This window comes from Notamacropus eugenii, chromosome 1 (genome assembly GCF_028372415.1).
Source record: "Notamacropus eugenii isolate mMacEug1 chromosome 1, mMacEug1.pri_v2, whole genome shotgun sequence".
Taxonomy (NCBI): domain Eukaryota; kingdom Metazoa; phylum Chordata; class Mammalia; order Diprotodontia; family Macropodidae; genus Notamacropus; species Notamacropus eugenii.
Genome location: NC_092872.1, coordinates 49,984,680 through 50,012,614, shown reverse-complemented (window position 1 = coordinate 50,012,614; position 27,935 = coordinate 49,984,680). Strand labels below are relative to the sequence as shown.

The following is a 27,935-nucleotide window of genomic DNA, read 5'->3' as shown; positions in this document are numbered from 1 at the left end:
GAAATGACTTAACAACAGGATGTGATAGAATGACTTCTCTTTTAAAGGGGTGTTACCTTTTATTTTTTTAGGTCATGAGATTATTTTTGATCATGGGAAGTCTTTCTTGATCTCCTTTAATCCCCTTTGGGAGACCCCATGACAGTGGAAGAACAACCTCAACAGGCTGAGCCAGCCCAAAGAAAACAATGCTTCCAGAACAAGGTGAATTTGCAGACAGTTTAATGAGATATAAGCAATACCATGGAAATCAGCCCATTTCTCCCCTTTCTGTCTTGCACCATCCATCAACCTCCACAAAACAAGTGGCTTACAAGAGCATACAAATCCAGGGCCAGAAGAGTGGTCATGCCCTCAGAACACTTTTTCAAAGGATGAAACTGAAGGACACAAGAAAAGAGTTGTCCAAGGTCACAGAGGGAGCCAGTGAAAGAACAGGAAACTAGGACCCAGGTGTGTGGACTCTAAACTCAGGCCTAGGCAGCCAAAGAAGAGGGGATGATTCAGAGAAGGAAGTTGGGAGAAAAAAAGGCTGAGCTCAGAGCAGCACAGGGTCAGAGAGATGGGCAAGTAGAGGAACTGGGAAGGCTTGGCAGGCCTTCTAATAAATAGAGAAGGCTTAAGCACTAACTGGGTTTGTAGAGGAGAATAAGGAAATCTGCTGGTTGATCCAATCCACATAGCTTGTGACACGAGCATAGATGCCAGGCCTGTGGGGAAAGCCACAGCCTTCTCCCCAACTGACCACACCAGCCTGCTTCCAGGAGTCCCCAACTTTGCAGACCAGGGGTCCCCCGGAGTCTCCCTAAAAGGCAGGAGAGAGTCTATTTTAACCTGACACAGGGGTCAGAGTATTCAGGACAGGTGGACTCTGGGTGCAATGAGGTTAGGGGTTCAGAAGGGAAGGGAAGGGAGAGGATGGGGGGAGAAGGGGACACCCAGGGTCTTTTACCTGACAAGCATCTACATTGGCCTTGCCAGCACATAGCATGTCATCGGCAATGATCTTCACAGAGGAGCTGATGTAGGTTCCCTTGTGATACTCTTCATCACATTTCTTTGTATCCAACAAAGGGACTTGCACCTGCCTCAGGGTGTAGGGTGGAGGCAGGGGAACTGTAGAAGAAAGAGACAGCAGAGTTTTGCCATTGGCCCAGAAAGGGAGAAGGAGTGTCCTGGGACTCCCACAAAGCCCTAGGAGGGATCAAAGACCCCAGGGATTAAAAGCATCTCATGTTGGGTGCTAGGTGTCAGCAAACAGGACCTGGAATGGAACCCAAACCTAAGGGCCATCTTCTCTGTGCTGCTGGGTTAGGGACCTACCCACCAGGATCTGGGGTAGAGCCAGTATTGATGGGACAATGTTTCTGCTCTGGCGAAACTGGTACCCAGGTGCCACAGTTGGCAATAGGGCTTTTGGGGCAAGGCAAAGGAGTCAATACCGTCCAACCTTCAAAAGAGTTGCACAGGGGAACAAGAAATTGAATCAAGAGATCATCAGATTTTTTGATGGTCTGGTTCACATAGGAGACCACAGTGTAGATAATTAACTATCCTATTGATCGCATAGCTATGCCTACAACTCTCCAGCTCCCTTCCTTGGCCACAATGATACTCTCTGTGCCTAGAGATAGCTAGGTGACACAGTGAATAGAACACAGTGGAGAGGACCTGAAGTCCAATCTTACCTTTAGACACAGACTAGCTACTTAACCCTAGGCAAGTCATTTAACCTCTGACTACTTCAGTTTCCTCATCTGTAAAATGGAGATAATGAAATCCCTTACCACCATCATGAGTATAAAATGAAATATTTGTAAAGCATTTTGCAAAACTTAAAGTGAAAAATAAATGCTATGATAATAAAGTGTTGTCTCCCTCTATTAGAATATAGTCTCCTTGAGGACAGGGACTGCCTCTTTTTTCTTTAATCTTACCCCCAGTGCTTAGCACAGTGCCTGGGAGCTGGTAAGGGCTGAATAAATGCTTTCTCATTCATGTGCTCACTCAATCAATACTGTCACTTTACTAAGAAAGACACTGATTCTCAGAAAAGGGAAGCAAAAGTTCAAATAGCTAATAAGTAGCAGAACTGGTCTTTGAACTGAGGTTCTTTTGACAACAAATTCAATGCCCTCTCCATTCAGCCTGCTGCTATAAGAGACAAGGGAAACAGACACCAAGGGATCCAGGTGGAACCACAGATCTGAAACATCTTTGCCCACGGGGTTCAGGAACTAGAATCCTTATGAGTCTGAATGGCTAAGAGAAGGGAGAAAACCTGTGTTCCCTCACTTTCCCTCCCTCCCCCTCCCAAGCATTAGCTTACTCAGCTCTGATCCTGCTCCTGGCAGCAGCATTGGGGAATCTGACAAGAGCAGTGAGGCCCCCCTTCCCTTCCCAATACTCACCTCCAAAATTAAGATCTCCCCAGCCAGTCACCCAGCACTCCGAATCCAAGGGGAAGATCTCCTTGGCAGTAGGAAGCCTAATGAGCTTGATATGACTGGACAGCTTCACAGGTTTCTTCAGTTTTAGCAGAGCAATATCCCCACCCTTTTCAAAAGAAATGTAGTTGGGAAAAATAATGATCTTCGACAAGGGCAGAAGCTTGTCTCCATAGTACAACTGCTGTTGCCTCAGTTGGACCCTGAATGATGAAGGTTTCCAGGGAACCCTGGTAGAAGAGGGAGAGAAATGTTCCTTCAAGTCACCTGGGTCTGGGCTGGGAGGGCACAGCCATGTTCAACAACCTCAGCACCCAATCCTCTCCCTCCATCTCCAGAAGCTCACCCCTGCAGACTTGGGGATCGAGACTCTCTGAGCCTCCCAAGACCTTCCAACCCTCTAAGGATCTCCAGTTCACACCTATTACCTTTCCTTCCCTCTCCTGGATTTCCTAATTAACAATAGTGATTGTACCATTTATGCTGATGATGGACTTTGGTTAAAAAAGGGCATAGCCCCCAACTTTCACCTTTGAGGAAACCAGGACAGGAACACTTAGCCCTCTTATGCAAAGGGAAAAACTTAGGCCTAAAGAAATAGGGAAATAGCTCATCCAAAGCTACACAGTGAGTCAATGACACAGTCTAGACTCATATCCAGGTTTCCTGACTCCCAGCCCTGTATCTGTCTCCACCCTGATCTGTTCCTTATGCCAGGATCATTTGTGTCCATCCAACTGAGTGGGGAGGGGGAGACTTACGTGCCAAAGCAGTGGGCAGCAGTCAGTACCCACTGGGGGTGGATGAGGGAGCCACCACAAGTATGCCTCCAATAATCTTCACGATAAACCCTGAGGCTGACCTGCCAAAGCCACTCACCCTCTGGAGCCTCCTGGCCTCCAACGATGCCAACTTGCTCCCTGTCTAAGGAAAGAGAAAAGTGACTGTGCCAGCATGTCCTCAGACATCAGATTCTCCTCTGAAGGTTTCACATGTTGACACTGACCATCTAGCCATGGGCTGGGTCTCAGCTGAGGGATCACAGGCCTTCCCGTAACCAGAAACATAGAAACAATAGTGATATTGACATTACCAACACACTGTTGTGAAGGACCTGACTCTTGTACTGCTCAGTGCACTTTGCAGTGCACTTGGCCTGTATGATCCCATGTGAGACTACCAACAGCCCTGGGAGATGAATACACCCATCATGCCTTTCTGATTCTATGCCTAGACCTCTTTTCACTATGAAATGCTGCTAATCAGGGGGAACTCACAAGTCCTCTTTCCCAGCTGTTACCACTGCTCCAAGGACCCCACATCCCATCCCAGAGGAAGAGTTAAAGCATTCTCAGATGCCTCCCAGCTATCATCCCTCATGAGAGCAGCCCAAGGCTAGGAACTTGAAGATCAGACAGGGAGATTCACCTTGAATCAAAGGCATTGAACTCCCCAGGAGGGGAAAGGTCAGGAACAGCAGGCATAACATCTGGAGGAAAAGAGAGAGAAAGGGATTGAAGTCAGCAGAGAGCAGACCTGGAAGCTAGGGTCTGGGTTGAAACACTGCTGCAGGGTGGGACTGAGAATAGGGATTTTGGATATCAGCTTGTTTTAGGGGATTAGGATTCTTACCATGTCCATGTTCCTGTGTTGTGTCCTCCCCATTAGGTAGCCCTCTACTTATCCTCCAAGGACAGGAAGTAGAGGAGGGAGGGAGGATGGGGCCAACCCAGCGCTCTTCTCAAAAGGGGAAGGGGATGGTGGAGGAGGTGGAGGAAGTCAAGCTGGAAATGTGCCAAGAAGTGTGGTCAATGACCTGCCAGATGCCTATGCTCCCATCCTCTCCTCCTTCATCTCCATCTTACTTCTAATCCTCTAACCCTCTCCCCATTTCCAGTGTTCTGAAAGTAAGAGACCTGTGAGAACTCTAACCACAAGCAGGGTTAGGGAATCATGTATTCCTCTCAGAAGAGTAGCATTTCCTATGAACCCCTAAAAACCATTTATCATGTAATTTTGTGTATTATTATCTGTTTCTGCCTTTTCATTCTCCTAGAATGTGAACTCGAAGAATCTAAATGTCTAGATTTTAAATAGCCCCCAGTATTCAATTCAATGTTCTTCCCATACCAAATATTTAATTCACATTAAATGAAGGAATAAATGAATGGTGAATGAATGAGATTAAAGATTTTAGATTTGAAATGGACCTCAGAGATTTTCTAATTCAATTCCAATTATGGATCAGAAAACTAAATACCAGAGACATTGCTCAAGTCAAGTAAATGACTTGCCCAAGGTCACATGGAAGGGAAGTAGCTGTTAAATTTTCTGGCCAATTCTATGTATCTCTTCCAAGCCTGGTTTGCCCCATCATGATTCTTACCTGACAATTCTTTATCACAAAGGAAGAATTTCTTTCTAATTCCATATGAATCTGTGGATTTGCCCACTAAGGAACACTGTGACAGACCCATTCCCAATGTCTACCATATATACTCACTCTCTGCCCATCAGAAATTATTCTTATTTCCAAAATGGGGACTCCCCCTACTGCAATACTCTACAAGCATCTAGTTTCTATTAAAAGCATTTGTTCTGTGAGGTTTAGATTCAGTCACAGGACCACACTAGAGAGCTACATGTGGCCTCGAGGCTGCAGGTTCCCTCTCCCATTCCCATCTAGAATCTCATCCCTATGGCTAGTTCTCCAACAATGCATATCACAGACCATTCATGCCTGCCTATACTGGACAGGTCTTACCATCTCTTCTTATAAGTTCACTACCAGGGGTCTCTCCAAATGGAAAGCAATGGAGCACAGGGTCTATTCATGGGCTATTCCCTGGTCTCACTATTCGACAAGGCTACATTCTTTTTCAGCCCATACATTTCTTTAGGGACATCCCTTACAGCCATCACCTACCTCTGCACTGCCCTATAGATGAGCCTCAGCTTCAGTTCTTCAGAGATTGTCATTTTAGGACTCCTAGTCATACAAACAATAGTGCCAAAAGAATGCAATACTAAAAAGAGGAGTTTTTGTTTCTGGGAAAGACAGTGGATAATTAATTCCAAGTAATTTACACTATCCCAAAGGGCAATCCAGCCTAGTCTCTTTGTCACTTCTCAAATACTTGTACTAAGTCCATTTTCAGGAAGGGTCCAAGATCAATTCTGAAGGCTGTCCACCCACTTGCATAGCATGCCCTCTGCCCAAAGCCATTCTTGATCTACTTTTGTGTATGTGTTTTGCCCTGAATGGATAATTAAGTCACACTCTTTATAATGACTAGGAATTTTAGGTACCTCTGCAATGGTCCTGGACTGGAAGCAATCAACAAAATGCCATCTGCAGCTGCAGCATCTGGAAGACCTCGCCATTTACAGATGACATGGTCACTGCACTAGATCTGCTCCATGATATGATGAAGCACAAAACTCGATGGAAATCCCAATTGTTATTAATAATCGAAGAATTGTTGACCAAAGTTCCCTTTGTTTAAATGCTTTGAACAACCTTGTATAAATATGTACCACAAAACCTCATTGGAAAAGAGCCAATAACTCGTCATGTTGTCCTATTAAACTGAATGGGTTTTGTAATGGCTAAAAAGCAGTAAACTGAGTGGGATCATGTGAAGATGTGGACTGCCATGGATACCATTTACCAAAGTCTGCCTGCTCCATGCAAATTATTGCCTGCTTATTGAGAACAAGAACTGTCTTCTTTTCTATTTGTATCCTAACCAGGTGGCACAGTGCTTAGTGCAGGGGAATCATTTCATAAATGCATTTTCATTCATTCACTAACCTTATCAAGGATACCCTTAATTGTATACAAATGGAAAAATAGTCATATTTCTTGCTGCTCCAGCATATTTCCTCATGATCATTTGAGGAGTCCAAACAAGATCTGTTTCCCATACTTTTGCTATCCTTGCCTCCTTCAGATACCTTGAACATCAATTTCTCATTGTCCTCAAAATTGGGTTTCTTCCACCACAGACTTCCATTATACACCTGATCTACTCCAACTATTTTTACCATATTTTTTTTCTCCAGAACCATTTCTGCTTTCTCCAGAAATATATCTGTGACTGCAATGTTATGGTCCTAATGTGGTATTCATTCTCTCCAGAAAGACAATGTGGCATAATAGAATGTTTGTAAAGAAGTGTAGAAAAACAGAAATATTCAATGCATCCTTTACTGACCGCAGTCCAATAAAAATTATAACTAATTAAAGGCCTTTGAAGAAAGGGTCTCCTATTTAACTTAAATGGTGGCTAATTTAATCCTAAAGATTGGGTGAGTCAAAGAAGAAATCATAGAAAGCTGAGATGGGGGGCGGAGCCAAGATGGTGGAGTAGAAAGACACACATACGGAGGCTGTCCCCACACAGCCCACAAAACACCTGTAGAGAGGGACTCTCAACAAATTTTGGAGCAGCAGAAGTGGAAAACAACAGAGTGGAGGAGATTTCCAGCCCAGAGTGACCTGAAAGACCCACAGGAAACATCAGTTGCACTGGACATGGAGTGGAGCTCAGAGCAAGGAACATAGCCCAGCCTTGGCCATGCATGCACCACAGGTGAACAGCCCTCCCAGATGGAATCCCCAGTCATGGAATCACCAGTCCCAGCAGCAGAGGGACTGCAGATCCCTCAACCCACAGGTGCCAAAGATCAGTGATGGGATTTATTTAGCTGGCCAGGAAGGGAGAAGGGCCTTCACATCAGGCAGGTGGCACAAGTTGTCTGGGCAGCCCCTACAGCAGCGTGAGACCATAGCTAGATCCTAAAAACCCCTGGGGGCACTGAAGAGCTGAGTCTTACCTCAGCCCTCTGTGGATGCCCTGAGGCAACTGGTCTTTGTCTCGCACTGAATGGAGGCCCTGCCCCCGCAGCTTGACTGAATCCCACTCCTCCAGTGCTAGCTGAACTGGAGGTCAGATGCCTGTGGAGAGGAAATGCTGCTAAGATTCTGGGCACAAAAACCCTTCCCTGCATCCAGACCAGTACACACTTGATTGTGCCACCTTGGAGGAACTGATATCTTACAGGTCCCCAGAGTATACCCTACTCCTGACAAAGGACCCAAAAGTCAAGTAACTGGATGGGAAAAATGCCAAAAAAGGGGGGGAAAAAATAAGACCATAGAAGGTTACTTTCTTGGTGAACAGATAATTCCTCCCATCCTTTCAGATGAGGAAGAACAATGCTTACCATCAGGGAAAGACATAGAAGTCAAGGCTTTTGTACCCCAAACATCCAAAATAAATATTCAATGGGCTCAGGCTATGGAAGAGCTCAAAAAGGAGTTTGAAAATTAAGTTAGAGAGGTGGAGGAAAAACTGGAAAGAGTAATGACAGAGATGCAAGAAAAGCATGAAAAGTGGGTCAACACCTTGCTAAAGGACACCCAAAAAAATGCTGAACAAAATAACACCTTGAAAAATAGGCTAACTCAATTAGCAAAAGAGGTTCAAAAAGCCAATGAGGAGAAGAATGCTTTCAAAAGCAGAATTAGCCAAATGGAAAAGGAGATCCAAAAGCTCACTGAAGAAAATAGTTCTTTCAAAATTAGAATGAAACAGATAGAGGCTAATGAACTTTATGAGAAGCCAAGAAATCGCACATCAAAACCAAAAGAATGAAAAAATGGAAGATAATATGAAACATCTCATTGGAAAAACAACTGACCTGGAAAATAGATCCAGGAGAGACAATTTAAAATTTATGGGACTACCTGAAAGCCATGATCAAAAAAAAGAGCTTAGACATCATCTTTCATGAAATTATCAAGGAAAACTGCCCTGAGATTCTAGAACCAGAGGGCAAAATAAATATTGAAAGAATTCACTGATCACCGCCTGAAAGAGATCCAAAAAGAGAAACTCCTAGGAACATTGTGGTCAAATTCCAGAGTTCCCAGGTCAAGGAGAAAATATTGCAAGCAGCTAGAAAGAAACAATTCAAGTATTGTGGAAATACAATCAGGATAACACAAGATCTAGCAGCTTCTACATTAAGGGATCGAAGGGCATGGTATATGATATTCCAGAAGTCAAAGGAACTAGGACTAAAACCAAGAATCACCTACCCAGCAAAAGTGAGTATAATACTTCAGGGGAAAAAATGGTCTTTCAATGAAATAGAGGACTTTCAAGCATTCTTGATGAAAAGACCAGAGCTGAAAAGAAAATTTGACCTTCAAACACAAGAATCAAGAGAAGAGAAGTATGAAAGGGTAAAAAGCAAAGAGAAATCATAAGGGACTTACTAAAGTTGAACTATTTACATTCCTACATGGAAAAACAATATTTGTAACTCTTGAAATTTTTTTCAGTATCTGGGTAGTTGGTGGGATTACACACACACGCAGAGACACAGAGGGAGAGACAGAGAGACAGAGAGAGAGAGAGAGAGAGAGAGAGAGAGAGAGAGAGCGCACAGGGTGAATTGAATAGGATGGGATCATATCTTTAAAAAATGAAATTAGACAGTGAGAGAGAAATATATTAGGAGGAGAAAGAGAGAAATGGGATGGGGGGGGCAGGTTATCTCTCATAAAAGAGGCAAATAAAAGACTTTTCAGTGGAGGAAAAAAGTGAAGAGGTGAGAGAAAAACATAAAGTTTACTCTCATCACATTCGACTAAAGGAAGGAATAAAATGCACACTCATTTTGGTATGAAAACCTATCTTACAATACAGGAAAGTGGGGGAGAGGGGATAAGCAGGGTAGGGGGGATGATGGAAGGGAGGGCAATGGGAGGAGGGAGCAATTTGAAATCAACACTCTTGGGGAGGGACAGGATCAAAAGAGAGAACAGAAGCAATGGGAGGCAGGATAGGATAGAGGGAATTATAGTTAGTCATACACAACACAACTATTATGGAAGTCATTAGCAAAACTACACAGATATGGCATATATTGAATTGCCTGCCTTCCCAAAGGGAATGGGTGGGGAGCGAGGGATGGGGAGAAGTTAGAACTCAAAGTTTTAGGAACAACTGTTGAGTATTGTTCTTGCAACTAGGAAATAGAAATATAGATAATGGGGTATAGAAAGTTATCCTGTCCTATAGGACAAAAGAGAAGATGGGGATGAGGGAAGAGAGGGATGTTAGAAGAGAGGGCAGATTAGTGATAGGGGCAATTAGAATAGTCAATGTTTTGGGGTGGGGGAGGGGAGAAATGGGGAGAAAATTTAGAACCCAAAATTTTGTGGAAATGAATGTTGAAAAGTTAAATAAATAAATAATTTTTTTAAAAAGAGAGAAAGAAACTGAGGCTTAAAATAAAAGAAAGCAGAGATAAATTCATGAAAGACGATTAAAATGACATTATAACATGGCAAAATATTTTGGAGGCAGTTAGAATACTCATTAGACAAATTTTATATCTCTGGACACTGACATAAACAAATAGAGATGGAATGTGTCTATGAATTGGGCATACAACTCAAAACTCTAGAAAAGGGACAAAATAAAAAACAATAAATACAAAAATAAAAATTATGAAAATGAAAGAAGAGATTAACAAAATTGAAATTTTAATTGAATTGATAAATAAAATTAGTCTCCTTTAAGGAAACTAATTAATCATTTAAATCTTAACCAACTAGGTGGTGCAGTGGATAGAGTGCTTGGCCTGAAGTCAAAAAGACTTCTTTCTGAGGTCAAATCTGACTTCAGAAACTTAACTAGCTGTGTGACCATGGACAAGTCACTGAACCCTGTTTGCTCAGTTTCCTGACCTGTAAAATGAGCTGAAGGAGGAAATGACAAACCTTTCCAACACCTTCCACAAGAAAAGCCCAAATGGGGTTGCAAAGACTCAAATATGAATGAAATAATTCAACAACAGCATGTGATGGAATGATTTCTCCTTAAAAGTGGTGGGGTTTTTTATAGGTTATGAGATTATTTTTGATTGGGGGAAGTTTTTCTTGATCTCCCTTAACCCCCTTTAGGAGACTCTATAACAGTGGAAGAACAAGCTCAACAGGTGGAACCAGCCCAAAGAAAGCAATGCTTCCAGAACAAGGTGAATTTGCAGACAGTTTAATGAGATACAAGCAATACCATGGAAATCAGCCCATTTTCTCCCTTTCTGTCTTGCCCCATCCATCAACCTCTACAAGACATCTCAGAACAGACTTGTAGGAACATAGAACTCCAGGGCCAGAAGAGTGGTCATGCCCTCAGGACACTTTTTCATAGGATGAAACTAAATGGCACAAGAAGGGACTTGTCCAAGGTCATATAGAGGGAGCCAGTGAAAGAGCAGGAAACTAGGACCCAGGTGTGTGGACTCTAAACTCAGGCCTTGGCAGCCTCTGCAGCAGCCAGAAAGGAGGGGATGATTCAGAGAAGGAAGTTGGGAGAAAAAAAGGCTGATCCCAGAGCAACACAGGGTCAGAGAGACGAGCAAGCAGAGGAACTGGGAAGATTTGGCAGGCCTTCTAATAGCATAGAGGCCTTAGATGGTAACTGGGTTTGTAGAGGAGCATGGGAAAATTTGCTGGTTGATCCAATCCACATAGCTTGTGACACGAGCATAGATGCCAGGCCTGTGGGGAATGCCACAGCCTTCTCCCCAACTGACCACACCAGCCTGCTTCCAGGAGTCCCCAACTTTGCAGACCAGGGGTCCCCCGGAGTCACCCTAAAAGGCAGGAGAGAGTCTATTTTAGCCTGACACAGGGGTCAGAGTATTCAGGACAGGTGGACTCTGGGTGCAATAAGGTTGGGGGTTCAGAAGGGAAGGAAAGGGAAGGGAGAGGATGGGGGGAGAAGGGGACACCCAGGGTCTTTTACCTGACAAGCATCTACATTGGCCTTGCCAGCACACAGCATGTCATCGGTAATGATCTTCACAGAGGAGCTGGTGTAGGTTCCCTTGTGATACTCTTCATCACATTTCTTTGTATCCAACAAAGGGACTTGCACCTGCCTCAGGGTGTAGGGTGGGGGCAAGTTGACTGTAGAAGAAAGACACAGTGGAGCAATTGATATTGACCCAGAGAGGGAGAGGGAGTGTCCTGGCACTCCCACAAAGCCCTAGGAGGGATCAAAGCCCCAGGGATTAAAAGCATCTCACCTTGGGTGCTAGGTATCAGAAAACAGGACCTGGGATGGAGTCCAAACCTGAGGCCCATCTTCTCTGCACTACTGGGGCAGGGACTTACACAGCAGTGTCTTGGGTAGAGCCAACATTTATGGGACAATGTTTCTGCATTGGTCAGCAATAGGGTATTTGAGGCTGGGCAAAGGAATCAATACTGCCCTGCCTTCTGGAAAGAGTTAGAGAAGGGAATGAGAAATTGAATGGAGATCATCAAATCTTTTTGAGGGTCCAGTCTACATAGGAGGCCATAGTGTAGTCAATTAATTATCCTATTGATCAGATCACTGTCCCTGCAACTCTCCAGCTTCCATGCTATCTGTGCCTAGAAGCATCTGGGAGGCACAGTGAATAAAACATAATGCAAAGGACTTGAAATTCAATCTAATCTAAGACACTCACTAGCTACTTGACACTAGGTAAGTCATTTAACCTCTGACTGCCTCAATTTCCTCATCTGTAAAATGGAGATAATGATATCCCTTACCACCATTGTGAGTATAAAATGAAATATTTGTAAAGGATTTTGCAAAATTTAAAGTGATACATAAGCGCTATGATAATAAAGTGTTGTCTCCCTCTATTAGAATGTAATCTCCTTGAGGACAAGGACTGCGTCTTTATTTTTAATCTTACCTCCAGTGCTTAGCACAGTGCCTAGCCCCTGGTAAAGGCTGGATAAATGCTTTCTCATTCATGTGCTCGCTCAGTCAATACCCTCACTTTGCAAAGAAACATATTGATTCTCAGACAAGGGAAGCACCAGTTCAAATGGCTAATAAGTAGCAGAGCTGGGCTTTGAACTCAGGTTCTTTTGATGACAAATCCAATGCCCTCTCCATTCAGCCTGCTGCTATAAGAGACATGTGCACTGACACAGAGAAGTCTGGGTGGAAGCACAGGTCTGAGACATCTTTGCTCATGGGGTAGTGGCCCAAAATTCTTATTAGATAGTCTGAATGGCTAAGAAATAGGGAGAAAAATCTGTGTTCCCTCACTTTTCCTTCCTCCCTCCCCCCTAAGCATTAGCTTACATAACTCTGACCCTGCTCCCAGCAACAGCACTAGGGAATCCAACAACAGCAGCGAGGCCCCCTTCCCTTCCCAATACTCACCACCAGAATTAAGATTCCCCCAGCCAGTCACCCAGCACTCCGAATCCAAAGGGAAGGTCTCCTTGGCAGTAGGAAGCCTAATGAGCTTGATATGACTGGACAGCTTCACAGGGTTCTTCAGTTTTAGCAGAGCAACATCCCCACCCCTTTCAACAGTAGTGTAGTTGGGCAGAATAATGATCTTCGACAAAGACAGGAGCTTGTCTTCATAATACAGGTGTTGTTGCCTCAGTTGGACCCTGAATGATGAAGGTTTCAAGGGAACCCTGGTAGAAGAGGGAGAGAAATGTTCCTTCAAGTCACCTGGGTTTGGGCTGGGAGGGCACAGCCATGTTCAACAACCTCAGCACCCAATCCTCTCCCTCCATCTCCAGAAGCTCACCCCTGCAGACTTGGGGATCGAGACTCTCTGAGCCTCCCAAGACCTTCCAACCCTCTAAGGATCTCCAGTTCACACCTATTACCTTTCCTTCCCTCTCTGGATTTCCTAATTAACAATAGTGATTGTACCATTTATGCTGATGATGGACTTTGGTTAAAAAAAGGCATAGCCCCCAATTTTCACCTTTGAGGAAACCAGGACAGGAACACTTAGCCCTCTTATGCAAAGGGAAAAACTTGGGCCTAAAGAAATAGGGAAATAGCTCATCCAAAGCTACACAGTGAGTCAATGACACAGTCTAGACTCATATCCAGGTTTCCTGACTCCCAGCCCTGTATCTGTCTCCACCCTGATCTGTTCCTTATGCCAGGATCATTTGTGTCCATCCAACTGAGTGGGGAGGGGGAGACTTACGTGCCAAAGCAGTGGGCAGCAGTCAGTACCCACTGGGGGTGGATGAGGGAGCCACCACAAGAATGCCTCCAATAATCTTCACCATAAACCCTGAGGCTGACCTGCCAAAGCCACTCACCCTCTGGAGCCTCCTGGCCTCCAACGATGCCAACTTGCTCCCTGTCTAAGGAAAGAGAAAAGTGACTGTGCCAGCATGTCCTCAGACATCAGATTCTCCTCTGAAGGTTTCACATATTGGCACTGACCATCTAGCCATGGGCTGGGTCTCAGCTGAGGGATCACAGGCCTTCCCGTAACCAGAAACATAGAAACAATAATTATATTGACATTACCAACACACTGTTGTGAAGGACCTGACTCTTGTACTGCTCAGTGCACTTTGCAGTGCACTTGGCCTGTATGATCCCATGTGAGCCTACCAACAGCCCTGGAGATGGATACACCCATTATGCCTTTCTGATTCTATGCCTAGACCTCTTTTCACTATGAAATGCTGCTAATCAGGGGGAACTCACAAGTCCTCTTTCCCAGCTGTTACCACTGCTCCAAGGACCCCACATCCCATCCCAGAGGAAGAGTTAAAGCATTCTCAGATGCCTCCCAGCTACCATTCCTCAAGAGAGCAGCCCAAGGCTAGGAACTTGAAGATCAGGCAGGGAGATTCACCTTGAATCAAAGGCATTGAACTCCCCAGGAGGGGAAAGGTCAGGAACAGCAGGCATAACATCTGGAGGAAAAGAGAGAGAAAGGAACTGAAGTCAGCAGAGAGCAGACCTGGAAGCTAGGGTCTGGGTTGAAGCATCTCTGATTAGCAGGATTGAGAACAGAGGCTTTGGATATCAGCTTGTTGTAGGGGAATAGGATTCTTACCATGTTCGTGTTCCAGTGTTGTGTCCTCTTCATTAGTTAGCCCTCTACTTATCTTCCAAGGACAGGAAGTAGAGGAGGGAGTAAGATGGGGCCAACCCAGTCCTCTTCTCAATAGTAGAGGGGGATGGTAGAGGAGGTGGAGGATGTAAAGCTGGAAGTGTGCTGAGAAATCTCCTCAATGACCTGCCAGATGCCTATGCTCCCATCCTCTCCTCCTTCCTCTCCATCTTACTTCTAATCCTCTAACCCTCTCCCCATTTCCAGGTGGTCTGGAAGTCAGAGACCTGTGAGAATTCCAACCCCAAGGAGGATTAGGGAATCATATATTCCCCTCAGAAGAGTAGCATTTCCTCTGAACCCCTAAAAGCCATTTATCATGTAACTATGTAGTATTAATTATCTATGTTTCTGCCTTTTCATTCTCCTAGACTATAAACTGGAAGAATCTAAATGTCTTAACTTTAAATAGCCCCCCAGTATCCAGATCAGTGCTTTTCGCATACCAAATATACAATTCACATTAAATGAATGAATAAATGAATTAACAAATAAGAGCATGAGATCAAAGAGTTTGAAAGTGGACCTCAGAAATTTCCTAATCCAATTCTAATTAGGGATCAGAAAACTAAAGACCAGAGACCTTGCCCAAGCCAAGCAAATGACTTGCTCAAGGTCACACGAAAGGGAAGTAGCTCTTAAATTTTCTGGCCAATTCTGTGTATCTCTTCCAAGCCTGATTTGCCCCATTATGATTCTCACCTGATCCTTCTTGATCACAAAGGGAGAATGAATTCTGTCTAATTCCATGTAAATCTGTGGATTTGCCCCTAGGGAACACTTGGACAGATCCATTCCCAAAATCTATCATACATGCTCACTCTGCCTATCAGAAACTATTCTTATTTCCAAAATGGGGACTCCCCCCACTGCAATGCTCTACAAGCATCTAGTTTCTATTAAAAGCATTTGTTCTGTGAGATTTGGATTCAGTCAAAGGACCACACTGGAGGACCTAGAGGGCCACATGTGGCCTCGAGGCTGCAGGTTCCCTCTCCCACTCCCATCTAGAATCTCATCCATATGACTAGTCCTCCAACAATGTATATTCAGACCATTCACACCTGCATATGCTGGACAGTTCTTATCCAAGCCTTCCTATACGTTCACTACCAGGGGTCTCTCCAAATGGGTGAGAACTTTTCTTGCCTTCTCTTTGCAGTGAGAGAAAACCGGTGGAGCACAGGGTCTATTCATTGGCTATTCCCTGGTCTCACTATTTGACAAGGCTACATTCTTTTCCAGCCCATACATTTCTTTAGGGACATCTCTTACAGCCATCACCTACCTCTACACTGCCCTATAGATGAGCCTCAGCTTCAGTTCTTCAGAGATTGTCATTTCAGGACTCCTAGTCATGGAAACAATAGTGCCAAAAGAATGCAATACTAGAAAGAGGAGCTTTTGTTTCTGGAAAAGACAATGGATAATTAATTCAAAGTAATTTGCACTGTCCCAAAAGGTAATCCTGCCTAGTCTCCTTGTCACTTCTCAAGTTCTTGTACTAAGTCCATTTTCAGGAAGGGTCCAAGATCATTTCTGAAGGCTGTCCACCCACTTGCATAGCATGCCCTCTGACCAAAGCCGTTCTTGATCCACTTTTGTGTATGTGTTTTGCCCTGAATGGATAATTAAGCCACACTCTTTATGATGACCAGGAATCATTTTAGGTGCCCTTTCAATGGTTCTGAACTGGAAGCAATCGGCACAATGCCATCCACAGCTGCAGCATCTGGAAGACCTCACCATCTATAAATGACTTGGTCTCTGCACTGGATCTACTTCATGAAGTGCTGAAGCAGAAAATTCTATTTAAGTTCCAATTGTTATTAATAATCAAGAAATTGTTGTCCAAACTTCTCTTTGGTTAAATGCTTTAAGCAATCTTGTATAAATATGCACAAGAGAAACCTCATTGGAAAAGAGTCAACAAGGTGTCATGTTTTCTTACCAATGAAGTGGATTTTGTTAATGACCAACAAGTAAGCACAATGGAATCATGTGAACATGTGACCTGACGTGGATACCATTTGCCAAAGTCTGCCTGCTTCTTGAGAACAGGGTCTGTCTTCTTTTCTATTTGTATCCCCACCAGTTAGCACAGTGCTTAGTGCCGAGTAAACATTTAATAAATGCATTTTCATTTATTCTTTCACTAACTTCACTGAGGATACCCTTGATTTTATACAAATGGAAAAGAAGCCATATTTATTGCTGCTAAAAATACTTTCTCATGACCATTTGAAGAGTTAAAATAAAATCTGAGTGTTTCCCAAACTTTTGCTATCTTTATCTCTTTCAGATGCCTTGAGAATCAATTTCTCATTGTCCTCAAAACTGTGTTTCTTACAACAAGGATCTCCATTATATACTCGATCTATTCCAACTATTTTCACCATCTGTATTTTCTCCAGCACCATTTCTGCTTCCTCCAGAGACACATCTGTGACTGCAATGTTATGGTAATAATACTGTATCAATTATGTCCAGATAGCCAATGTAGTACAATAGAGTGTTCATAAACAAGTGCAGACAAACAGAAATATTAAATACATCTTTTACTGTCCACAATGCAATAAAAATTATAGTCAATTAAAAGGCCCTTGAAGAAAGGGTCTCATATTTAACTTGAATGGTAACTAATTTAATCTAAAGATCGGTCAAAGAACCACCTAACCTAAGCAAAAAATCCTAACCTAAAGGTAGGTCCGAGAACAAATCATAGAAAGCATAGATAAATTCATCGAAGACCATTGAAATGGCATTATAATATGGTAAAACATTTTGGAGGCAGCTAGAGCAGTCATCAGAGGACATTTTATATCTCTGGACACATATAAACAAATAGTGATAGAATGTGTCAGTGAAATGGGCATACAACTCAAAACATTAGAAAAAGCACAAAAGAAAATAAAGCAACAAACATAAAAGTAAAAACTCTGAAAACCAAAGAGATTAACAATATCAAAAGTTTTTAAAGTTCCCATTGAATTAATAAATAAAATTACTCTCCTTTAAAAACGAATTAAGTATTTAAACCATAAGCAGTAATCATAAAAATAATTTCCTGATGAATAACAAGAACCATAGCCCAGTAAGTAAATTATCACATAATATGAATGGGTAATTCTCAAATATAAGCCATCTTTTTTTTAATGTTTGAAATTACTGACCAAATCAAAATGGATATTCATTAATTGAGAAGATGCTAAATAAATTTTGGTGTGTGAATGTAAAGGAATGTTATTGTACCATAAGAAATGAGGAAAGGGATAAATTCAAAGATCCTTGAAGACTTGTATGAATTAATACACAATGAAGTGAACCTAACCAGGAGAAAAAAATTATACAAGAGCTAACTGAACAAAGCATAATCCCCTTCTATTTCAAAATCTGCCTGGAGAAAAACTTCATGGCCCTATCACTGAACACAGTTTGAGAAGAAGAAGTGCCTCAGAGAAGATCTGAGGAGCTTGGCCATTCTCTGATTTAATAAAAGTGCTTGTCATTGGAAAGCATAGCATTCAGCACCCAGGGAAGAGTGATTGTGCCCTAAAAAAAAAGAAAGAAAGAAAAAAGGAAGGAAGGAAGGAAGGAAGGAAGGAAGGAAGGAAGGAAGGAAGGAAGGAAGGAAGGAAGGAAGGAAGGAACAAAGAAAAGAAAAATAAAAAACGTTTGTCACTGCTTCATCAGCCCAAGAGTAGGGGAGTAGCAGCTTTGACCAGAAAGGGAGTTATCAAAACCAGAAAGGTCCAGATAGCAAAGAAATGGCTTGGCCCAACTATGACATGAAATATAAATTGTGCTCTAAAAAAACCTAGGACATTAAGGCCTGCCATCCATAGTCATGAGTTGCCCTAGGTACATGGATTTTCCTTTTTATGTGCCTTGCTGTGTTTCTGTAAATATGTGCCCCACACACACTGAGTAAATTGATGGGAGAGTATGACCCAGATTCATGAGTGAGCTATTGTTCTTGCATCATTTCAGTCCTGTTCAACTCTTTGCGGTTTTCTTTGCAAGAATACTAGAGTGGTTTGCCATTTCCTTCTCCAGCTTATTTTACAGATGAGAAAACTGAGGCAAACAGGATTAAATTACTTCTCCCGGGTACCTATGTGACCTAGTACACATAGGTACTAAGTGTCTGAGGCTGGCTTTGAACTCGGGTCTTCCTCCCTCTGGATCCAGGTCTCTATCCACCGTGCCACCTAGGTGCCCAAATGAGCTGCTATATTTTGGCTATCCCTTCTTTTATCTTCTACTGGATAAATGTAATGATTATTTCTGCTTTGCCTTCTAATAAGCAAATATTGTGAATATTCTTGTCTTTGACTTGTCATTTAGTAATTATTTAATATAAATCAATAATGTCATGGTAACTGAATTTGTATAAATGGGAAGGATGCTGGTAGGAGCTCAGGAGATTAAATACTTTAGTGTAGTAGGAGTAGATCCCCACCACCACCCTGAGTTATCATTAGGATCCTGAGGGAAATTTGTAGTTGGAGCCACATGGCTATAGTGATAGCCATCCCTCTCTTACCTCCCTACTCCTAGAAATTATTCCTGAGCTGTTATTGCCTTTGCTGTGAGATTAGATCAGGGTGTACCTGTCAGCCCAGGGAGAGAAAAAGAAGCTCCCCAGAGGAACAATTCAAAATTTTTTTCTCTCCCTATGAATCTATCTGTAGAGGATACACTTACTTTACTAAGAAGATAATTTACTTTTTTTTTACTTTTGATTTACTCTTTTTTCTCTCTATGAGGCTATGAGTAGAGGATACACTTACTTACAAAGAAGATAACTTAGTAACTTCTTTTCCACAAAAAAAACCATCTTAGATTATCTGTGTTATTCCCCCAATCTCTCCTCCTTTGCTCAGCTTGTAACAGTTACCAAACCTGATTACTTCTGCTCTTATTCTCCCCTTTTCCCTTTCTTTTTCAGTTGTTCATTGTGTTCTACTCATCACAACCCCATATGGAGTTTTCTTGGCAGATATTGGAGTGGTTTGCCATTTCCTTCCCTAACAGATTAGGGCAAACAGGTTAAGAGACTTGCTCAGGGTCACACAGCTAGTTAGTGTCTGAAGCCAGATTTTGATTTGGAGCTTCCTGATTCCAGACCCAGAGCTCTATCCACTTAGCAACCTAGCTGCCTTTCTCTTTCTATGACACACTGCCAATGACTGTAAGAAAATATTCTCAGCTAGCAATACATGCCTATCTTTCCCATTCGTATAAAATCAAGTGCATCTTGAATGAATGAATGCTCCATTCTCTCCCTGTTTGCTACTTATGAACATCTCCAAGTCTCCCTCAGCCTTAAAAATCCTTCACTTAACCTTACCATCCACTCAAATTATGATCCTATACTATTTTTCCTTTCATAGTTGCACTCATAGAAAAAGTAAGAAAAAGTCTTACCCTCACTGTCTCTGCACTTCCCACTCTTGACTTCTGACCATGCCATTCAACAAAAACTGCTCTCTCCAAGGTTACCAGTGTTATAATTAAATCCAGTCACCCCTGTTGAATTGAAATCCTTCCTTATCACTGCAGCATCGCTCCCTCTTCCTTGGGTTTTCATAATACTGATCTCTCCAGCTTCTCTTTCTACCTGGCTGACCACTGCTTTTGTTTCCTTTGTTGAATGATACTTACAGGTGACATTAACATAGCGTTTTAAAGTTTACAAGACACTTTCATATTTTCTCTCATTTGAATATCATAGCAATGTGAGGTGGGTGCTATAGTTATCCTTATTCTCCACATGAGACAAAATGAAGCTGACAGAGCTTGTTGACTGACTTACCTTCTTTGAGGATAGATAGCCTCCATCCAACTCTCTCCAGACCCACTGATGCTTTGAAGCTTCCCAGAGGTGAGAGGGAGAGAAGAAGATGGTTCTTCAGAGAAAGCTTTACAAACAGAAAACAGCACTTCTCAGGAGTGAGGTGTCCAGCAACAGGAATATACCAAGATGTCCAGTTCCCATCTACAAGGGAATGCCACAATTTGTACCATTTAAAATTCATTCTTTTGGAGAAAGCATAGTTTCCCGTTCACATCTAAAATCTCCTAGGATGGACAGCAGACTCCCAACTGGTCATCTGTCTACCTTCTTGCCTACCTGTCTGTCCTTTTGTCACCTGTCTGCCTGTGATAGGGTATCACCCATTCACATTCTGAAGTTCTGGCAATGCACTTCCTGTACCACCACCACCACCACCACCACTACCACTTCACCTTCCCTGAGTTCCCTTTTTCCCCTTGTAGATATTATTGGGGGTTCAAAAATATGCTATTCTGACATTATATTAATGTCCTCAGAATGGGAATGTCTCCATGAACGTGACAATAGGACAACCTACTCCATCTCATGAACAGGAAGTCATAAATTGGGGACATCTTAATACTGCACCATTCCTAAATCAGGTTTTGCCCTAGGGGGCAGTTTCAATTATCCAGTTACCTGCACAAAAAACTGCCTATGTGGCTGCCTGCATATCTTTTTTGATTCTACCCATCTGCCTGTCTTTTGAGTGTGTACCTCCCTGTCTTCCTGCCTTTAGATCTATTTGTCAACCTGTCTCTCTGTCTGCCTGTCTGCCTACTTTGTCTCATCTTTTGCTTATCTTCCTATGTGCCAGTTGGCCAAACTGCCTCAATGCAGTCTGTGTATATGTATACCTGATTTCCCATTTGGCTTTCTACTGTCTCCCTACCTCTTGCCTCTCTCGGCTTTTCTATATGCATTGGTCTCTGCCTAAGTGTCTGGTGGTCTACCTGCCTCCATACCTGGTTCACTGTCTATCACCCTTTATGTACGTTTGTCTACCCACTTCATCCTTCTGTGTCCACTAGTTTGTGTACCTATTTACCTTCCTGTCTAAGTGTATGTCAGTCTGCCAGCCTCTCTTCCTGTCAACCTGTCTGGCTAATGACTGGTTGCCTCCCACGGTTTGTCTGTCTGTGTGTGTCTCTCATCCCATCCTTCTGTCTTCCTGCCTGCCTATCTATCTATGAGCAGCCAACATGCTCATCCCCTGTCTGACTGTTATGTGCCTTTCAGTTTCTTTGCCTTTTTACCAGTTTGCCCATCTATTTTTACACCTATTTGTCTGCTGGGATATCACTCTGTGTATCTGCCTTTTAATTTGCCCACCTGTTTGCCAGTCTAGTGACTCATATGCCTGCCTGTAAGTCAGATTGCAAGTCCGTCTTCCTGGATGTTCCTAATTGTCTGCCCACCTAACAATATGCCTGCTGCATCTCTCTGTTCACCTGTTTGCCAGGCTTTCTGTCTGACTTCCTGCCTAGGCAAGTCATTTATTGCCTTCATTTCCTTCACTGTAAAATGAGTATGATAGTAGCAGCTAGCTCCCAGGTTTATTGTGAGGATCAAATGACATAATATCTCAAAGTGCTCAGCACATAGTAGGTGCATTAAAATGCTTGTTCTCTTCTCTACCTAATGCCCTCCCTGCCTAAAAGCTTGCCTTTCTGCCTGCCTGGTTTTCTTCTGTGTGCCTCCTTTTCTATCTTTCTTCCTGCTTCTCTTTCTCTCTGAACATCCCTCTTCCTGACCACTAATGAATGTCTGCTTTTTGCCTTCCATGCTTGCTACCAGTCTGTCTGTCTGTCAGTCTTTCAGCCTTTCTGCCCCTCTCTGTCTATTTGTCTGCCTACCTACCTGACTGCAGTTAGGTGGAAGGATGGATAAAGTGCTGAGCCAAAAGTCAGGAAATCTTGACTTCAAATCCAGCCCCAGACATTTACTAGCCATGTGGCTCTTAAGCAAGTCACAACCTCCATATGCCTCAGTTTCCTCCATTGTAAAATGAGAATGATAATAGCATCCACCTTCCAGGGTTGTTGTGAGGATCAAATGAGATATTATCTGCAAAGTGTTTCACACAGTGTATAACACATAGTAGGTATTTTAATATGCCTTTTCCTTAATTCCCTTGTCTGTCTTTCTGTCTGTCTGGTCCTCTGTCACCCCATTTACCATGGCAGTTCCTGGTCCAGTAGAGAGGAGTCCTTTAAGAAAGCCCAATTAAATGCTCAAGAAGCAGGAAAATCCCCGGAACTAAGCAGAAAATTCAAGCCATCATGTCTGCCAGTGCAGCTGTCACATGTGACTCTCCTGTAGCCCCAGATGGAGGCTGAGTTCCAGAGGAGAAGAAAATGTGCAGTTCTGAGGAGACACATTAACTCTCTGGTCCCCAGAAGAGAATGGGAATTCTCTGGGAATGCCAAGGCAATTCAACTTTGAACACAGAGTTACAGGCTGCATGAGGAAACTTGGGTTAGAGGAAAAGCCCTGTAACTCTGGGCCAGGCTATAGTACCAGCAGGAGCCCACACCTGTAGTTGCCTAGTCACCTATTTCCCTGAATGGTGATTCAGAAAGAATTTGGATATCAAAGGCAAAAAACAGGGAAGGAAAGAAAAGCTTGGATTCCAATCCAGGATTCCACCTCCTACAGGTTTCTTTAAGCATTAGGCTACTCCCTACAAGGTTTGGACTGACTACCTGGCAAGAGGACCTGAGTCACTAAAGACCTGGAGAATTGTATTTCTTGTAAGCATGAGAAGAGAGGACTGTGTCTGGATTAGGACTAGAAGGCAGAACTTTCAGGTACAGAATTTTCAGAATCTCTCTAGAAAGAGACAGGGAAGGAGAGTTGGAGAGAGACAACAGGGGTGGCAGTGGCAGGCAGGAGCCAAATAATGTAGGTAGAGCTTCTGTGAACATTTGGACCGAGTACCTGGCAAGGGGACCTAAATGGCACCAGGAGTTGTATTTTTCCCAAGTATTATTGCAACTGTTACAACAACATTGTCACCTGTTTTGAGCACCTAGCTAACACAATCCCAATGGTGAAGGGAGAAGAAACATGGACTTCACCACAAATTCTCTGTGATTCTTCTTTCTGTTCCCAAGCTACTATGGCCCTAGGACCTTGGGGCAAATAATAAGGGGAGTGGGGGAGGCAGAGGAAGAAAGTAATGGGCACAGAGTGGATACCGGGTACAGCATTAAATGTGAAGTTGGAAAACCTAAGTCCAAGCCAAACTCTGTTAATTACTACCCTTGTGCCCTATGGCAAAATTCTCTAGGATTTAATTCTCTCCTCTGTAAAATGAGGGAGTGGAACTAGATAAACTCTCAGGGCCCTTCTATAGCCTATGACCTGGTACTGGATTGAGGAATCTGTGGGTTGATGGCTGGCCAAGTGGACAGGGGATCCTCCAACCTTCCCATTAATATCGAAAGAACCCACTGAGACAAAGTCAGGGCAGGGGGTAATGCCCAAATTGCTGCAAAAAGATTCCAAGCCAACAATATGTCCTTTCTAGCCCTTCCCTTACACCAACAGTCATACGATTTTTAAAAATTATCAGTGATTTGAATGAAAACATAGATGGCATAATTATCAGATTTGCAGTTGACAGGAAGCTAGGACAGATGCAATATGAGGTGGGGGAAGTTATGACTAGATAGCAGTTCAGATGTAAAAGCTCTGGGGGGAGGGGAAAGGAGAGAGAAGAAAGCCAATTCAAAAGAAACCCACACAGAGATCTCAGCCTAAAAGGAAAAAGATTCCCTTTTGTGGATTTTGATGATAACCTGTGTGTCAAATTGAATGATCTCGATTTTTGAGGTGCCAAAAACAGTCTTTACCACTTTTTTCAGTTCCTTATCTTTCTCAAGGTAGACCAGAAGGAAAGTTAAAAATACAATAATTAGGTAGGAGTGTGAGCAAAATTAACCCAGATTTGCTATGTAAATGGCAGCTTCCCTGATCAATTAAGAGTGAGCCTGACCTTGCAGAAGAGGCAAATTCACTTGCTCTAGCATATTCAAGGAAAATAATTCAAAATGATATTACAGGCAACAGGCATGGGGCATGTTCTCCAAGACTGTCATCAAAGAACAAGTAGTCATCAAAAGAATTTCAAATTATGGGCAATCACATGAAAGACTGCCCCAAATCATTCATTATGGGAGAAAGGTACACTAAAATAATCAAGTTTATACCCCACACCAAGCAAACTGGAAAAAATAAAAGTTAAAAACATAGAGATAGTCAATGTTGAAGGGGTGGCAAGTTGACAGGCTAACCAATATACCATTGGTTGAGCTGTGAATTGGTCCAACCATTCTGAAAAATAATTTGGAATTGTGTGTGAACAGTCAGCAAGGTGTTCACACCCTTTGACCAAAGAGAGGTCACTGCTGGTTGAGGTCACTAAAAAAAAAGTCCCATGTGTGCTAAAAAAAAAAAAAAAAAAAAAAAAAGGTTATAGCAACACTTTTTGTGCTAGCAAAGAAAACTAGAAACATAACGTTTGCCCACATATTAGGAATTGCTGAACAGATTGTGAAATATATGAATGCAAAGGAGTATTATTGTACCCTAAGAAGTAACAAAAATAAGGAATTCAGAGCAACACAAGAATTGTATGAACCATGTGATACAAAACTAGCAAAACCAAGAAAACAATATAAGCAATGAATGCAATAATATAAATGAAAAGAATATGAAAATGAAGCCCAAGGGTGTATAATTTTAATAGTAATAGCTAACATTTATATAGTGTTTGCTATGTGCCAGGCACCAGGAGGTAGGAGCTATTATTATGCCCATTTTACAGATGAAAAAACTAGGTAAGTAGAGGTTAAGTGACTTGCCCAGGGTTACCTCGTCTCAGACAGGTGGTAGGTGAAAGATGAAATGACTGAGAAAACAAAGGTTTAAGCTTCCAAGCATATTAATTTATTAAGCAATGTATGCCAATTGCTCAACTAACCCCCAGGAGGCGCCCTCAGCTTTTACGGTGGACTCTAAATATAGGTGGAGGACAGATTTTATATGCATTAAAAATAATTAATCATATGAGATCAATTAATTAAAAGAAAACAATGAACCAGTATGCAAAATTAGGTAATCTGATTTCTAATTGGAGAAAAGATCAGAGATTTTCCAAGTTGGGAGATGGAGAGTGAACAGATGCAATTTCCTGAAATCAGGAAAAGAGGTGTTCCACACTCTTCCCCAAGTGTCAGTAAACAACCAAAGGAACATGGAAACAATAACTGATTGATCAGTATGGGACCAATTTTCAGATAAGAGATTACTTGGAATGTACAATTGTGAGAAAACTCCTTGCATCATTCTTTGGATTTGAATGGGTTTCTGGTCAGCATATCCTAGGTCTTTAGTTAAGGGTCTCTCAACTGCTGGGAAAGGTGACCCAGCTTCCCAGTCACAGAGGGCTAGGTTCAAACGATGTAGTAAGATTTTCTCCCAGTTCCCACAACTGAATGAAGTTTTCTTACAACATAGAAATTAGACTAGACCCATAATTGAATAGAAAGGGAACTAACCTAGCTCTAGAATTGAGTCACAAGATGGAGTCCATGTGGTTCATGCAATTCCAATAATAACCTACTTGCTGCTCTAATCTTCTCAATTCCCTTAGATCTGAAAACAAGTATTCCTGACTCCAAAGCCATGGCCAGTTACCTAAAGCTCTTGTTGGAGGGGCAGTGGGAGGACAGTCACATGAATGAATGTACTATTGACAGAGTTGTTCTAGGAAACAATTCTAGGAAAAAACCATTCTAGGAAACAATTTGAAACTATGTCTCTATTGGATGTGAAGCCACTCTCTGGTGCTGACCTTACAAGGTTATTGTGGGAAAAGTGCTTTGTAAACCTTGAAGTACTATAGAGATATTTAATGGTATTAATAGGCTAGTGTAATTTTTTATGCCCTGAGATAGACATAGAAGACCCTGGATCATTTAAGGATAGAGTGAGTATGCTAAGGAGCTGGAGGACATTTCCCTGGGAAGACAGGCACAGTCAAGGTTCTATCTACTGCATGATAGGAGAAGGAAGATCTAAAATAAGTTAAGAGAGAGTGATGGGGTGTTTCTCACAGGGAAAGGTGGTAAACTAGCTTTCTAATAGGGACCACTCATAGGCAGGGTATAGAATGAAATAATAGTAGCCTGAGTTCAGGAGTTTAGCAAGCAACCACTAGTACTGGTCACTTAACCTCAGAGTTTGTGGACAGAGTGTATAATCTGGCTACCTGTTATATAATTATATAAAAATTTCTTTTATAGCTATTGTCATGAGAGTTTGTAGGTTCACCTCCTTGGAGGTCTTCAAGAACAATTGGAATGAGACTTTGGGGGGCTGTTATATGGCAGTGATTTATTTTGGGAGTGGTTTGGACTTGATGATTGCCAAATTCTGTGGTTCTATGATTCCCCTCATTCCCTTTTCTCCTCATCCTCATTGTAGGCAGCCAGGTGGCACAGTGGATAGAGTGCTGGGATTGGATTTAGGAAGTTTGTTGCTATTTTAATCTGTTCAGTTATCTCAGTCATGTCCAACTCCTCAGGAGCCCATTTGAAGTTTTCTGGCAAAGATATTGGAGTGGTTTGCCATGTCCTTCTCCACCTTATTTTATAAGGAAACTGAGGCAAACAGGATTAAGTGACTTGCCCCAGGGTCACACAGCTAATAAGTTTCTAAGACCAGATTTGAACTCAAGAAGATAAGTCTTCCAAGACCAGCACTCTATCTATTGTGTCACCTAGCTGTCCTGGAGTCAAGAAGACCTGAGTTCAAATCTAGCCTTTGAGACTAACTAGCTATGTAACCCTGGGAAAGTCACTTTACCTCTGTTGCCTCAGTTTCCTCAACTGTAAGAGGTAGATTAATAATAGTATCTGCCTACCATGGTTATGTTAAGGATAAAATAAGATTATATTCATAAAGTGCTTAGCACAGTACCTGGTACATGCAGGCACTATATAAATTATGATTGTTGTTCCCATACAATCCAGATAACAGCTGTGGCTTTTCCAAGGATTATTCACAAAGGAAAATAAAATTGCATGAATTCATGACAGCATGCCAGGGTGAATGTGAAAAAAGTTATCTATCTACTTAATTCCCATACAAAGTCACATCTACTGGAGAACGTCTTTGTGCCTTGGGTGAATCCCTCCTACCTATTGGGACCAGCGCATCCCTGGAGCAGATAAAGAAAGTCCAGGTCATGGGAGTGGTTCAGGAAAAGTTTGCCTGAGTCTTGTGGCCCAGGGAGGCAGAAAACTTGTTCAAAATCCAGGGCTTTGTCAGCAAAGGACAATGAGTGGATTTTGCAAAGGAATCTGTTCGCCCTCTAGTGGATGCAAATAGAGAGACCATTACACTTAAGGAGCCAACGGAATCTTTGAGGTAAAAATCCAGCCTTGCACCCTCCATCAATCAAATATATATACACATACAAATACATACATATTTCATTCTTTCAGTCAAACACATAGACATGTTGTACCCTCTATCAATCATATTATAAATAAATACATAATGTACCCTCTATCAATAAAACACATATATACATATTTAAATATGTACGTTTTGTACCCTCTGTCAATCAAACATACAGATATATATATATAGAGATATATAGATAT

General features: G+C 42.4%; 1 protein-coding gene across 8 annotated transcripts; it reads right to left on the bottom strand.

Moving 5' to 3' along the window:
- Window positions 1-205: 205 nt before the first annotated feature.
- Window positions 206-14,538, bottom strand: LOC140499325 (mast cell tryptase-like). Of its 8 annotated transcripts, none has more exons than XM_072600569.1 (10): window positions 14,364-14,417; window positions 14,160-14,220; window positions 13,494-13,656; window positions 12,698-12,963; window positions 11,276-11,439; window positions 3,876-3,936; window positions 3,209-3,371; window positions 2,412-2,677; window positions 953-1,116; window positions 206-805 (listed from the first exon to the last, which is right to left on the bottom strand). In XM_072600569.1, exons 1-10 carry the CDS (start codon window positions 14,394-14,396, stop codon window positions 620-622), a joined length of 1,527 nt encoding a protein of 508 aa, XP_072456670.1. In that variant the 5' UTR covers window positions 14,397-14,417; the 3' UTR covers window positions 206-619. The 8 variants fall into 8 exon arrangements, with proteins under 8 accessions (XP_072456670.1, XP_072456689.1, XP_072456698.1 ...); XM_072600588.1 differs by having other exon boundaries at window positions 13,612-13,656; window positions 14,364-14,403; XM_072600597.1 differs by lacking the exon at window positions 14,364-14,417 and having other exon boundaries at window positions 13,612-13,656.
- Between the last annotated feature and the right edge of the window lie 13,397 nt (window positions 14,539-27,935).